We start from the raw sequence: 14,468 nt of genomic DNA on the forward strand, positions 1-14,468 counted from the left end.
CCCCTCCCCCCCCCTCCCAAATCCTCCCCTCCCCCCTCAGCTCGGGGTCGCCGCCGCCGCCCCTCCCCCACTCCGCCGCCGCCGCCGCCTCTGGGGGGGGGTGGGGGAGGGGCCGGGTGGGGGAGGGGCGGGGGGAGGGGCCGGGGTGGGGGAGGGGCTGCGCCGGACGCTGTTTTCTGTGAAAACTTTGGCCGGGGGGGAGGGGCCACCCCCCCCTTTTGTATATTTTGTACATTATTAATAAACTTTTGGGGAGAAATCCCGGAAAAGGCGCGGGAAGGAGTGGAGTGGATGTGTGGGGGGAGGGGCACGGGGCAGCCTGGCACCCGCCAGGGGTCATTGGGTCACTCTGGCATCCCTGAGGGGTCATTGGGTCACTCTGGCACCCACCGAGGGGTGATTTGGTCACTCTGGCACCCACCGGGGGTCATTGGGTCACTCTGGCACCCAACAAAGGGTCACTTGGTCACTCTGGCATCCCTGAGGGGTCATTTGGTCACTCTGGCACCCCCCGAGGGGTGATTCGGTCACTCTGGCACCCAACAAAGGGTCACTTGGTCACTCTGGCACCCCCCGAGGGGTCATTGGGTCACTCTGGCACCCGCCGAGGGGTGATTTGGTCACTCTGGCACCCATCGGGGGTCATTGGGTCACTCTGGCACCCATCGGGGGTCATTGGGTCACTCTGGCACCCGCCAGGGGTCATTGGGTCACTCTGGCACCCATCGGGGGTCATTGGGTCACTCTGGCACCCGCCGAGGGGTGATTTGGTCACTCTGGCACCCGCCAGGGGTCATTGGGTCACTCTGGCACCCCCCGAGGGGTCATTTGGTCACTCTGGCATCCCTGAGGGGTCATTTGGTCACTCTGGCACCCGCCAGGGGTCATTGGGTCACTCTGGCACCCCCCGAGGGGTGATTTGGTCACTCTGGCACCCAACAAAGGGTCACTTGGTCACTCTGGCACCCCCCGAGGGGTCATTGGGTCACTCCGGCACCCAACAAAGGGTCATTTGTCCACTCTGGCATCCCCAAGGGGTCATTTGGTCACTCTGGCACCCCCCGAGGGGTCATTTGGTCAGTCTGGCACCCCCTGAGGGGTCATTTGGTCACTCTGGCACCCCCTGAGGGGTCATTTGTCCACTCTGGCACCCACCAAGGGGTCATTTGGTCACTCTGGCATCCCTGAGGGGTCATTTGGTCACTCTGGCACCCACCGAGGGCTGGGACACACTGGGGAAGGGACATGGGGTAGCCTGGCACCCTCTGAGGGGTCATTTGGTCACTCTGGCACCCAGTTTGGGGGCATTTGGTCACTCTGGCACCCACTGAGGGGTCATTTGGTCACTCTGGGACTCACTGGGGGGGGGGTCAGTGGTGGTCAGACCACACCCACACTGACCACACCCCTATGGCCACACCCACACTGACCACACCCCAATGATGTCACACCCACACTGACCACACCCACACTGACCACACCCCCATGGCCACACCCACACTGACCACACCCCAATGACCACACCCACACTGACCACACCCACACTGACCACACCCACACTGACCACACCCCCACTGACCACACCCCAATGACCACACCCACACTGACCACACCCCATGGCCACACCCACACTGACCACACCCACACTGACCACACCCCATGGCCACACCCACACTGACCACACCCCAACGACATCACACTGACCACACCCACACTGACCACACCCCCATGGCCACACCCACACTGACCACACCCCACTGACCACACCCACACTGACCACACCCCACTGACCACACCCCAATGACCACACCCACACTGACCACACCCACACTGACCACACCCCAATGACCACACCCACACTGACCACACCCCAATGACCACACCCCCAATGACCACACCTACACTGACCACACCCCAATGATGTCACACCCACACTGGCCGCACCCACACTGACCACACCCCCATGGCCACACCCACACTGACCACACCCACACTGACCACACCCCATGGCCACACCCACACTGACCACACCCCAATGACATCACACTGACCACACCCACACTGACCACACCCCTATGGCCACACCCCTACTGGCCACACTCACACTGACCACACCCCAATGATGTCACACCCACACTGACCACACCCACACTGACCACACCCCCATGGCCACACCCACACTGACCACACCCCAATGACATCACACTGACCACACCCACACTGACCACACCCCAATGACCACACCCACACTGACCACACCCACACTGACCACACCCCAATGACCACACCCACACTGACCACACCCACACTGACCACACCCCAATGACCACAGCCGAGGCCGCCATTACTCCACCACCTTTTATTCCTCCCAGGCCGGACCCCTCCCTTGGCCCCTCCCCCTGCAGCCCCTCCTGGTCACTGCCGGCCACCCTTCCGGCCACCCTTCCGGCCACCCTGGCGGTCACTCTGGCGGCCACTCTGGCGGTCGCTCCGGCGGTCACTCCCGCGGCCGGTGCACCACGACCTCGCCCAGCGCCTCGAGCACCTCCCGTTTGTAGTCGTCGAAGTCGCCGTCGATCTGGCTCAGGCCCTGCTCCTCCACCACCCACAGCTGGCAGTTGGTCTCGGTGATGAGCCGCGCGTCATGGCTGACCACGATGACCGCTGGGGGCGTGGCCACACCGCCGTGACGTCACCGTGACGTCACAGCCGGGCCACGCCCACCCCGGCCCCGCCCAACCCGGCCCCACCTCCTTTGTACTCGTTGATGGCGTCGGCCAAGGCGTCGATGGACTCGATGTCCAGGTTGTTGGTGGGCTCGTCCTGGGGGCGGTCAAGGGGTCACTCGGGGTGGTCACACCCGGCTGTGCCCCTCCCCCACCCGGCCACGCCCCCCCGGCCTCACCAGGATGAGCACGTCGGGCTCCCGGCAGGACAATTCGGCAAACACCACCCGCGCCTTCTGCCCGCCTGAGGGCAACGGGGCAGGGTCAGCGCCGGCCCCGCCCGCCGAGCGCCGATTGGCCGCCGGAGCTGTCACTCAAACCCAGCCACACCCTCCCGAGCGGCCACACCCCACTCCAGACCATGCCCCAAACCCAGACCACGCCCCCATCCAAACCACGCCCCAATGCCAAACCACGCCCCCACCCCAGACCACGACCCCAATCCCAAACCACGCCCCAATCCCAGACCACGACCCCATCCAAACCACGCCCCAACCCAGACCACGCCCCAACCCAGACCACGCCCCCACCCTGACCACGCCCCCAATGCCCAGCCACGCCCCCAATGCCCAGCCACGTCCCCAAAGCCAAACCACGCCCCTCCCCCGACCACGCCCCCAACCCAAACCACGCCCCCAAACCCAAACCACGCCCCCACCCGAGACCACGCCCCATCCCAAACCACGCCAATGCCAAACCACGCCCCAATCCCAGACCACGCCCCCAAATCCTAAACCACGCCCCCAATCCCAGACACGCCCCCATCCCAAACCACGCCCCCACCCCAGACCACGCTCCCTTTGCAGCGATGCCCGTTTGTGGCTAAGCCCCGCCCACACCGGACTGGCCACGCCCCCTTCAAAGCGGCCCCACCCCCTCCTTCTGTGCTTCCTTAAGCCCCGCCCCCCACGTTAAACCCCGCCCCCAAAGCCACGCCCTGTTCTTAAAGGGCCAGCGCACCCTGAAGACTGACCGAGCTAAAGCCCCGCCCCTTTAACAGCAGCCACGCCCCTCCACGTGGTAGCCACACCCCACAACTCACTAGCCACAACTCATCACTAGCCACAACTCACTAGCCACAGCTCACAAGACACTAGCCATGCCCCACAAATCACTAGCCACACCTCATAAGTCACTAGCCACATCTCACAAATCACTAGTCACCCCTCATAATCACTAGCCACATCCCAAAAATCACTAGCCACAGCTCACAACTCACTAGCTACACCCCACAATGCACTACCCCTGCCCCACAAATCACTAGCCACACCTTACAAATCAGTAGCCATGCCCCAGAACTCACTAGCCACACCCCACAACTCCCTAGCCACACCCCAAAAATCACCAGCCACCTCATCAATCACTAGCCACACCCCAAAACCCACTAGCCACACCCCAAAACTCAGTAGCCACACCGCAGCAATCACTAGCCCCACATCGGCCGCCCACCCGAGAGCTTGGCGATCTGCAGGGTGTGGGCGTGGCCCTCGAGGCCGAAGCGGCCCAGGCAGCGCCGGGCGTCCTGGTGGGCGAGGTTGAAGCTGCGCTGCAGGAACTCGGCCGCCGTCTCCTCCAGCCGCAGCTGCTCGGCCGCCTGCTGGTTGAAGAACCCCACCTTCTGCGGGGCGGGGGCGGGGCGGGGTCAGGGCGGGGCCACGGCCACGCCCACCCGTCCTCTGCCACGAATCGGCGCCAGGAACGGGCTGGCCACGCCCACGTGGAGCCACGCCCCTTTAGGCCACACCCCTTTTCCTCTGGCATCTACTGAGGCCACGCCCACGTGAAGCCACGCCCCTTTAGGCCACACCCCTTTTAGGCCACGCCCCATTGGTTATTTGGAGCCACGCCCCTTTAGGCCACACCCCTTCCTTTTAGGCCACGCCCCATTGGTTATTTACTCTGGAGCCACGCCCCTTTAGGCCACAACCCTTTTCCTCTGGCATTCACTGAGGGCACGCCCACGTGAAGCCACGCCCCTTTAGGCCACACCCCTTCCTTTTAGGCCACGCCCCGTTGGTTATTTACTCTGGAGCCACGCCCCTTTAGGCCACACCCCTTCCTTTTAGGCCACACCCCATTGGTTATTTACTCTGGAGCCACGCCCCTTTAGGCCACAACCCTTTTCCTCTGGCATCTACTGAGGCCACGCCCACGTGAAGCCACGCCCCTTTAGGCCACAACCCTTTTCCGCTGGCATCTACTGAGGCCACGCCCACGTGAAGCCGCGCCCCTTTAGGCCACACCCCTTTTAGGCCACGCCCCATTGGTTATTTGGAGCCACGCCCCTTTAGGCCACACCCCTTCCTTTTGGGCCACGCCCCGTTGGTTATTTACTCTGGAGCCACGCCCCTTTAGGCCACACCCCTTCCTTTTAGGCCGCGCCCCGTTGGTTATTTACTCTGGAGCCACGGCCCTTTAGGCCACACCCCTTTTAGGCCACGCCCCATTGGTTGTTTACATTTGGTGCCACGCCCATTTTAGGCTCCACCCCTTTTTTGCATGCACTTATTGAGGCCACGCCCACATGGAGCCACACCCCTTCTGGGCCACGCCCATTTTAGGCTCCGCCCCTTTTCTCAGTCAATTCTTGTGACCACGCCCACCCGCGGCCCCGCCCACCTGAGGCCCCGCCCCCCCTCAGGCCCCGCCCCCTCACCAGGCGATGGTTCCGCCTCATCTGCCCCCGGAGCTGCAGAGAAATCGGGGTGGAAAGGGTCAAAAAACCCCCAAATTTCGGGGTTTCCCCCCAATATTCGGGGCCCACTCCCCATTTTTGGGGTCCCTCTCCCCATTTTGGTTCCTCTCTCCCCATTTTTGGGGTCCCTCTCCCCATTTTGGGGTCCCTTTTGCCATTTTTGGGGTCCCTCTCCCCATTTTTGGGGTCCCTCTCCCCATTTTTGGGGTCCCTCTCCCCATTTTTGGGGTCCCTCTCCCCATTTTTGGGGTCCCTCTCCCCATTTTTGGGGTCCCTCTCCCCATTTTCGGGGTCCCCTCCCCATTTTCGGGCTCCCTCTCCCCATTTTTGGGGTCCCTCTCCCCATTTTCGGGCTCCCTCTCCCCATTTTTGGGGTCCCTCTCCCCATTTTGGGGTCCCCCTCCCCATTTTTGGGGTCCCTCTCCCCATTTTTGGGGTCCCTCTCCCCATTTTGGAGTTCCCTTCCCCATTTTCAGGGTCCCTCTCCCCATTTTAAGGGTCCCTCTCCCCATTTTTTGGGTCCCTCTCCCCATTTTTTGGGTCCCCTTCCCCTTTTTTGGGGTCCCTACCGGCGTCAGGGCCCCAGTCAGCAGCTGCAGCAGGGTGCTCTTCCCGACCCCGTTGGGGCCCACGATGCAAACTGGGAATTGGGGGGGGGGGGGTCCCGAATTAGGGCAGGGTCCCCTCGACCCCCCCAGGGGGGGATTTTGGGGCCATTCCGGCGATTTTGGGGCCATTGCAGGGATTTTGGGGCCCACCTCGGGATTCCATGTCGATCCCGAAGTCCAGGTTCCGGAACAGCAGCTCCTGGCCCTCGTAGCCGAAATCCACGCCTGGGATTTGGGGCAGGGGGGTGGGGAGGAAAAAAAAAACCCAAAATCCAACTTGGAACCCTCAAAATCCCCCCGAGACCCCCCCAAATTCCATCCTGGCCCCCAAAATCCCTCCCGGATCCCCTTCCAACCCCCCCAAACCCCCGCTCATTGCCCGTTTCCCCCTGAAAAATCCCCAAATCTCCCACAAAACCTTTTCCTGGAATACCAAAAATGCAAAGAATAATCCAGGCAAGGAAAGCGCCCCAAAAACCCCAAAATCCCTCCCAGATCCTCTTCCAACCCCCCCAAACCCCCGCTCATTGCCCGTTTCCTCCCGAAAAATCCCCAAATCTCCCCCAAAACCTTTCGCTGGAATACCAAAACAACCAAAACTGCAGAGAAGAAACCAGATAGGGAGAGCGCCCCAAAAACCCCCAAATCCCTCCTGGACCCTTTCCCAACCCCCCCAAACCCCCGCTCACTGCCCGTTTCCCCCCCAAAACCCCCAAATCTCCCCCAAAACCTTTCCCTGGAATACCAAAACAACCAAAACCTCAGAAAAGAATCCAGATAGGGAGAGCGCCCCAAAAACCCCCAAATCCCTCCCGGACCCTTTCCCAAACCCCCCTAAAACCCCCCAAACGCCCCTTGCCCTCCCCTTCCCCGCCCGGTACCGTGCAGGCCGAGGATGGGGGGGCTCAGGGGGGGCGGGTTGGGGAAGGTGAAGCGCACGGAATATTCCCGGGGCCGCCGCAGCAGCTCCGGGGCCTCGGCCGAGCCCTCGTCGGGCGCCCGGCGCCGGCACTTCTGCTGCTTCCGCGTCAGCGCCTCCTTGGTCTGCTTCTCCTGCGGGATTCGGGGCGGGACGGGCTCAGGGACGGGGCCGGGAGCCGGAATTTGGGGTTTCGCGGGGATTCTGTGGGGTCACGGCAGCCGGGAACGGCTTTGCTGGCCCCGAAGCCCTCGGGGTTCGTGCGGGGGTGGATCGGCCCCAAAACGTCACCGGGATCGGGGAAATGGGGCGGGGAGTTTGGGGAGTGCGAGGGTGAGGCAGAGAAAGAGGGGATCACACAAAGGTCTGGGGTTTTGGGGTCAGATCGTGGGAATTTGGGGCTCAGATCCCGGCGATTTTTGGGCTGGGACCCTGGGATTTTGGTGCTCAGATCCCGGCATTTTTGGGCTCAGATCCCAGCGATTTCTGTGTTCATACCCCGGGATTTTTGGGGCTCAGATCCTGTGATTTCGGAGCTGAAATCCCGATGATTTTTGGGCTCAGATCCTGGGATTTTGAGGATCAGATCCCAGCAATTTTGGGGCACAGATCCTGGGGTTTTTGGGCTCAGGTCCCGGGATTTTGGGGCTCAGATCCCAGCGATTTTTGGGCTGGGACCTTGGGATTTTTAGGCTCAGATCCCAGGAATTTGGGGCTCAGATCCTGAGATTCTGGGGCTCAGATTCCGGTGAATTTTCGGCTCTGATCCTGGCGATTTTTGGGCTCAGATTCAGGGATTTTGGGGCTCAGATCCCGGCAATTTTGGGGCTCAGATCCCGAGGATTTTTGGGCTCAGGTTCTGGGATTTTTGGGCTCAGACCCTGGGATTTTCGGGCTCAGATCCCAGGAATTTGGGGCTCAGATTCTGGGAGTTTGGGGCTTGGATCCCAGCAACTTTTAGGCTCAGATCCTGACGATTTTGGGGCTTAGATCCTGTGATTTTGGAGCTGAGATCCCGGTGATTTTTGGGCTCAGACCCTGGGATTTTGGGGCTCAGATCCCAAGATTTTTGGGCTGGGACCCTGGAATTTTTGGGCTCAGATCCCAGGAATTTGGGGCTCAGATCCTGGCGATTTTTGGGCTCAGAACCCGGTGATTTTTGGGCTCAGATCCCGGTGATTTTTGGGCTGGGATCCTGGGATTTTTGGGGCTCAGATCCCGGAGATTTTGGGGCTCAGGTCCTGGCAATTTTTGGGCTTAGATCCCGGGATTTTGGGGCTGGGATCTCTGGATTTTGGGGCTTAGATCCCAACGATTTTTGGGCCCAGATCCCAGCGATTTTGGGGCTCAGATCCTGGGGTTTTTGGGCTCAGGTCCCGGGATTTTGGGGCTCAGATCCCAGCGATTTTTGGGCTGGGATCCTGGCAATTTTTGGGCTCAGATCCCGATGATTTTTTGGGCTCAGATCCCAGGATTTTTGGACTCAGAACCCGATGATTTTTGGGCTCAGATCCTGATGATTTTTGGGCTCAGATCCCGATGATTTTTGGGCTCAGATCCCAGAATTTTTGGGCTCAGATCCCAATGATTTTTGGGCTCAGATCCCAACGATTTTTGGGCTCAGATCCCCATGACTTTTGGGCTCAGATCCCGGGATTTTCGCACCCCAGCAACGCCTCACCGCCTGCTTGGTGGATTTCCCCCCGGCTTTGAGGTCCCGCAGTTTCTTTTCCTGCTTCTCGAACTGCTTCAGGAGCTCCTTCTGCTTCTGCTGGTACATCTTCTTAAAGGTCACTGCGGGATCCCGGCAATTCGGGCTCATCCTGGGAATTCCGGCTCATCCCGGGGCTCCCATTCCCCTCCCCAGGGCTCCCCCATTCCCGTTCCCTGGTTGCTCCCTCCTTTATTCCTCTTTTTCCCCCATTCCCAGTCCCCTTTTCCCCTCCTTTCCCCTCGTTTTTCCCCAGTTTTCCCCGTTCCCATTCCCAATTCTCATTCCCATTCCCATTTTTCCCATTTCCCCCATTTTTCCTCATTTTTCTCTGGTTTTTTTTCCCTTTTTCCCTCATTTTCCCCCATTCCCTTCTCATTCCCATTCCCACTCCTATTTTTCCCATTTTCCCCCATTTTCCCCCATTTTTCTCTGTTTTTTTCCCATTTTCCCCTCATTTTTCTCCATTTCCTTCTCATTCCCACTCCTGTTCCCATTTTTCCTGTTTTCCCCCATTTTTCCCCATTTTTCTGTTTTTTTTCCCTTTTTCCCCCGGTTTTTCCCATTCCCCCGCTTTTTCCCCCCAAATCCCCGGATTTCCCACTCCAATTCCCGCAGTGTCGCTGCAGCTCCTGGGAATCCAAGCACACAAAGCCTCATTTTTCCCAGTTTTCCCTTAATTCCCCCTGTTTTTCCCAATTTCTCCGCCTTATTTTGATTTTTTCCTGTTTTTACCCATTTTCCCGTTTTCTCCACCCAAATTCCGGGATTCTCACCGCAATTCCCACCATGGCAGAGCAGACTCTGCGAGTCCAGGTGGACAATTCCAAATTCCCCTTTTTTATCCCATTTTTCCCCATTTTTCCCCCGTTTTTCCCCATTTTTCCCCGTTCTTCCTATTTTCCCCGTTTTTCTCCCCAAATCCCGGCACTCTCACTGTAGTTCCCGTGGTAGCAGTGCAGCGTCCGGAAATCCAGGTGGACAATTCCAAATTCCCCCCTTTTTCTCCCATTTTTTTCCCATTTTTCCCCGTTTTTTCCCACTTTTCCCCGTTTTTCCCATTTTCCTGGTTTTTCTCCCCAAATCCCGGCGCTCTCACTGTAGTTCCCGCGGTAGTAGTGCAGCCTCTGGGAATCCAGGTGGACAATTCCAAATTCCCCCCTTTTTCTCCCATTTTTTTCCCATTTTTCCCCGTTTTTTCCCACTTTTCCCCGTTTTTCCCCACTTTTCCCCGTTTTTCCCATTTTCCCGGTTTTTCTCCCCAAATCCCGGCGCTCTCACTGTAGTTCCCGCGGTAGTAGTGCAGCGTCTGGGAATCCAGGTGGACAATTCCAAATTCCCCCCTTTTTCTCCCATTTTTTTCCCATTTTTCCCCGTTTTTTCCCACTTTTCCCCGTTTTTCCCATTTTCCTGGTTTTTCTCCCCAAATCCCGGCGCTCTCACTGTAGTTCCCGCGGTAGTAGTGCAGCCTCTGGGAATCCAGGTGGACAATTCCAAATTCCCCCCTTTTTCTCCCATTTTTTCCCCATTTTTCCCCGTTTTTTCCCACTTTTCCCCGTTTTTCCCATTTTCCCGGTTTTTCTCCCCAAATCCCGGCGCTCTCACTGTAGTTCCCGCGGTAGTAGTGCAGCGTCTGGGAATCCAGGTGGACAATTCCAAATTCCCCCCTTTTTCTCCCATTTTTCTCCCATCCTTTCCCCATTTCTATCCCATTTTTCTCCCATTTTTTTCCCACTTTTCCCCGTTTTTCCCATTTTCCCGGTTTTTCTCCCCAAATCCCGCTGCTCTCACTGTAGTTCCCGCGGTAGTAGTGCAGCCTCTGGGAATCCAGGTGGATGATGTCGGTGCAGACGTCGTCCAAGAACCCCTGGTCGTGGCTCACCACCAGCAGCGTCTTCTTCCAGCTCTGCAGGTAACTGGGAAACGGGGAGAATTCCGTAAAAATCGGGAAATTTGTAAAAAAACGGGGAGTTCTGCAAAAAACGGGGAATTCCGCAAAAAACGGGGAATTCCGTAAAAAACTGGAAATTGCACAAGAACAGGAAATTCTGCAAAAAAGGGGGAAATTCCGTAAAAAACGGGAAATTTATAAGAAACGGGAAATTCCGTAAAAAGCGGGAAGTTCAGCAAAAACCGGGAAATTTCACAAAAAGAGGACATTCCATAAAAAACAGGGAATTCTGTAAAAAACGGGAAATTCCGTAAAAAACGGGAAATTCTGCAAAAAAGGGGGAATTTCATAAAAAACAGGAAATTTATAAAAAACGGGAATTTCATAAAAAACTGGAAATTCTGCAAAAAAGGGAAAATTCCGTAAAAAACGGGGAATTCCGTAAAAACCAGGAAATTTCATAAAAAAAGGGAAATTTATAAAAAACGGGAAATTCAGCAAAAAACCGGAAATTCCATAAAAAACTGGAAATTCAGCAAAAAATGGGAAATTTCATAAAAAATGGGAAATTCCACTAGAAACGGGAAATTCCACAAAAATGGGAAATTCCATAAAAAACTGGAAATTCAGCAAAAAACTGGAAAATTTCATAAAAAAAGGGAAATTTATAAAAAATGGGAAATTCTGTAAAAAACAGGAAGTTCTACTATAAACTGGAAATTCCATAATAAAACGGGAAATTCCACAAAAAACGGGGAATTCCATAAAAAACTGGAAATTCCGTAAAAAACGGGGAATTCCGTAAAAAATGGGAAATCCAGTAAAAAGCTGGAAATTCCATAAAAAACAGGAAATTCCACTAAAAACAGGAAATTCCATAAAAGAACGGCAAATTTCACAAAAAACGGGAAATTCCATAAAAACGGGAAATTCCACAAAAAACGGGAAATTCCATAAGAAACTGTAAATTCAGCAAAAAATGGGAAATTCCACAAAAACAGGAAATTCCGTAAAAAACGGGAAATTCAGTAAAAAACGGGAAGTTCCGTAAAAAATGGGGAATTCAGTAAAAAACGGGAAATTCCACAAAAAACGGGGAATTCCATAAAAAAGGCGCTTCCCGCGCTTCCCCGCACCCCCAAATCCCCCCCAAATCCTCTCCAGCCGCCCCCTGCCCCCACCCCTGGGATCCCAAATCCCGACGTCCCCGAAAATTCCCGAAATCGCCCCGAAATTTCCCCTCAAGAAAAAGAAAACCCCAAAAAAAACCCCCCGGGATTTCCAGAGCCCCAAAAATCCACGAAATCCCCCCAAAAATGCCCCGAAATTCCCAAAACCTTCCCAGAGCCCCCAACCCTGCCTGCCCCACGCCCCCAAATCCAAGGAAATCCCCCCAAAAATCCCCCCCCGAATGCCCCGAAAATCCCGGAAAAAAATCCCCAAAACCCTGAAAATCCCCGAAACGCCCAAAATGCCCCAAAACGCCCCAAAATGCCCCAAAACGCCCCAAAATGCCCCAAAATGCCCGGCAGCTGCACTTGTTGAGCCAGATGACGGCGTTCAGGTCCAGGTGGTTCGTGGGCTCGTCCAACATCAGCAGCGTCGGCTCCAGGAACAGCGCCCTGCGAGAGCACACCTGGGCACACCTGGGCACAGCTGGGCACAGCTGGGGGCACCTGGGGGGGCTGGGGACAACTGGGGGCACCTGGAGCACACCTGGGACACACCCGGGCACACCTGGGGCACACCTGGGCACACCCGGGCACACCTGGGGATGTCTGGGGCACCCCTGGGGCACACCCGGGCACACCTGGGACACACCTGGGGCACACCTGGGCACACCTGGGACACACCTGGGCACACCTGGGGCACACCTGGGCACACCTGGGCACACCTGGGACACACCTGGGCACACCTGGGGCACACCTTGGCACACCTGGGCACACCTGGGACACACCTGGGGCACACCTGGGGCACCCCTGGGGCACACCTGGGACACACCTGGGCACACCTGGGGCACACCCGGGCACACCCGGGCACACCTGGGGCACACCTGGGGCACACCCGGGCACACCTGGGGCACACCTGGGGCACACCTGGGGCACACCGGGGCACACCTGGGGCACACCGGGGCACACCCCGCCCCCATCGGCGCCCACCTGCCCAGTGCCCGCCCCCGCCCCGTCCCCCGGCTCACCTGGCCAGGGACACCCTCATCCTCCAGCCCCCCGAGAACTTGCGCGTGGCGCGGTTCTGCATCTCCGGCGTGAAGCCCAGCCCCGCCAGGATCCGCCGCGCCTTGGCCTCGGCCGCCGCCGCCCCGATGGCGCGCAGCTCCTCGTACACCTGCGGGCGGGCACACCTGAGAGCCGCGGGGCACCCCTGGGGGCACCTGCGGCCTCCTGTGGGCACCTGAGAGCACCTGAGAGCACCTGCGGGGGCACCTCCGGTCTCCTGTGGGCACCTGAGAGAGCCCTGGGGCACCTGCGGGGGCACCTGCGGCCTCCTACGGGCACCTGAGAGAGCCCTGGGGCACCTGCGGGGGCACCTGCGGCCTCCTACGGGCACCTGAGAGCACCTGACAGCACCTGAGAGAGCCGCGGGGCACCCGCGGGGGCACCTGTGCCCACCTGAGAGCACCTGAGAGCACCTGAGAGAACTGCAGGGCACCCGTGGGGGCACCTGTGCCCACCTGAGAGCACCTGAGAGCACCTGAGAGAGCCGCGGGGCACCCGTGAGGGCACCTGTGCCCACCTATGGGCACCTGAGGGCACCTGAGAGCACCTGAGAGCACCTGAGAGAACTGCAGGGCACCCGTGGGGGCACCTGTGCCCACCTGTGCCCACCTGAGAGGACCTGAGAGCACCTGAGAGAACTGCAGGGCACCCGTGGGGGCACCTGTGCCCACCTATGGGCACCTGAGGGCACCTGAGAGCACCTGAGGCAGGCTCAGGGCATCTACGGGGGCACCTCCACCCACCTGGCAACACCTGAGGGCACCTGCACCCACCTGAGGTAACCTGAGGGAGCCCAAAGGAGCTGGCACCCACCTGCGCCCACCTGCGCCCACCTACAAGCACCTGAGAGAGCCTCAGGGCACCTATGGGGGCACCTGAGAAAGCTTGAGAGCACCTGCGGGCACCTGAGCGCACCTGTGGGCACTTATGGCCACCTGAGAGCACCTGTGGGCACCTTCACCCACCTGTGGGCACTTATGGCCACCTGAGGGCACCTGTGGGCACCTGAGCGCACCTGTGGGCACTTATGGCCACCTGAGGGCACCTGTGGGCACCTGCACCCACCTGTGGGCACTTATGGCCACCTGCACCCACCTGTGGGCACTTATGGCCACCTGAGGGCACCTGTGGGCACTTATGGCCACCTGAGAGCACCTGTGGGCACCTGCACCCACCTGTGGGCACTTATGGCCACCTGAGGGCACCTGTGGGCACTTGCACCCACCTGTGGGCACCTGTGGCCACCTGAGGGCACCTGTGGGCACCTGCACCCACCTGTGGGCACTTATGGCCACCTGAGGGCACCTGTGGGCACCTGCACCCACCTGTGGGCACTTATGGCCACCTGCACCCACCTGTGGGCACCTGCACCCACCTGTGGGCACTTATGGCCACCTGAGAGCACCTGTGGGCACTTATGGCCACCTGAGAGCACCTGTGGGCACCTGCACCCACCTGTGGGCACTTATGGCCACCTGAGAGCACCTGCGGGCACCTGAGGGCACCTGTGGGCACTTATGGCCACCTGAGGGCACCTGTGGGCACTTATGGCCACCTGAGCGCACCTGTGGGCACTTATGGCCACCTGAGAGCACCTGTGGGCACCTGCACCCACCTGTGGGCACTTATGGCCACCTGAGAGCACCTGTGGGCACCTGCACCCACCTGTGGGCACTTATGG

At 58.6% G+C, this 14,468-nt stretch overlaps 1 protein-coding gene across 1 annotated transcript in view; it reads right to left on the bottom strand.

The window, feature by feature from the left end:
- Window positions 1-2,437: 2,437 nt before the first annotated feature.
- The window catches only part of ABCF1 (ATP binding cassette subfamily F member 1), a 23,670-nt gene continuing 11,639 nt past the window's right edge, over window positions 2,438-14,468 (bottom strand). Inside the window, 12 exon segments of the mRNA XM_032094297.1 lie at window positions 2,438-2,664; window positions 2,751-2,823; window positions 2,906-2,970; window positions 4,176-4,344; window positions 5,383-5,415; window positions 5,991-6,061; window positions 6,180-6,254; window positions 6,911-7,082; window positions 8,630-8,742; window positions 10,451-10,575; window positions 12,089-12,172; window positions 12,748-12,896. Coding sequence (XP_031950188.1) covers window positions 2,498-2,664; window positions 2,751-2,823; window positions 2,906-2,970; window positions 4,176-4,344; window positions 5,383-5,415; window positions 5,991-6,061; window positions 6,180-6,254; window positions 6,911-7,082; window positions 8,630-8,742; window positions 10,451-10,575; window positions 12,089-12,172; window positions 12,748-12,896 — 1,296 coding nt within the window. The 3' untranslated portion in view covers window positions 2,438-2,497.

The sequence above is a fragment of the Corvus moneduloides genome, chromosome 31, assembly GCF_009650955.1.
Source record: "Corvus moneduloides isolate bCorMon1 chromosome 31, bCorMon1.pri, whole genome shotgun sequence".
NCBI lineage: Eukaryota > Metazoa > Chordata > Aves > Passeriformes > Corvidae > Corvus > Corvus moneduloides.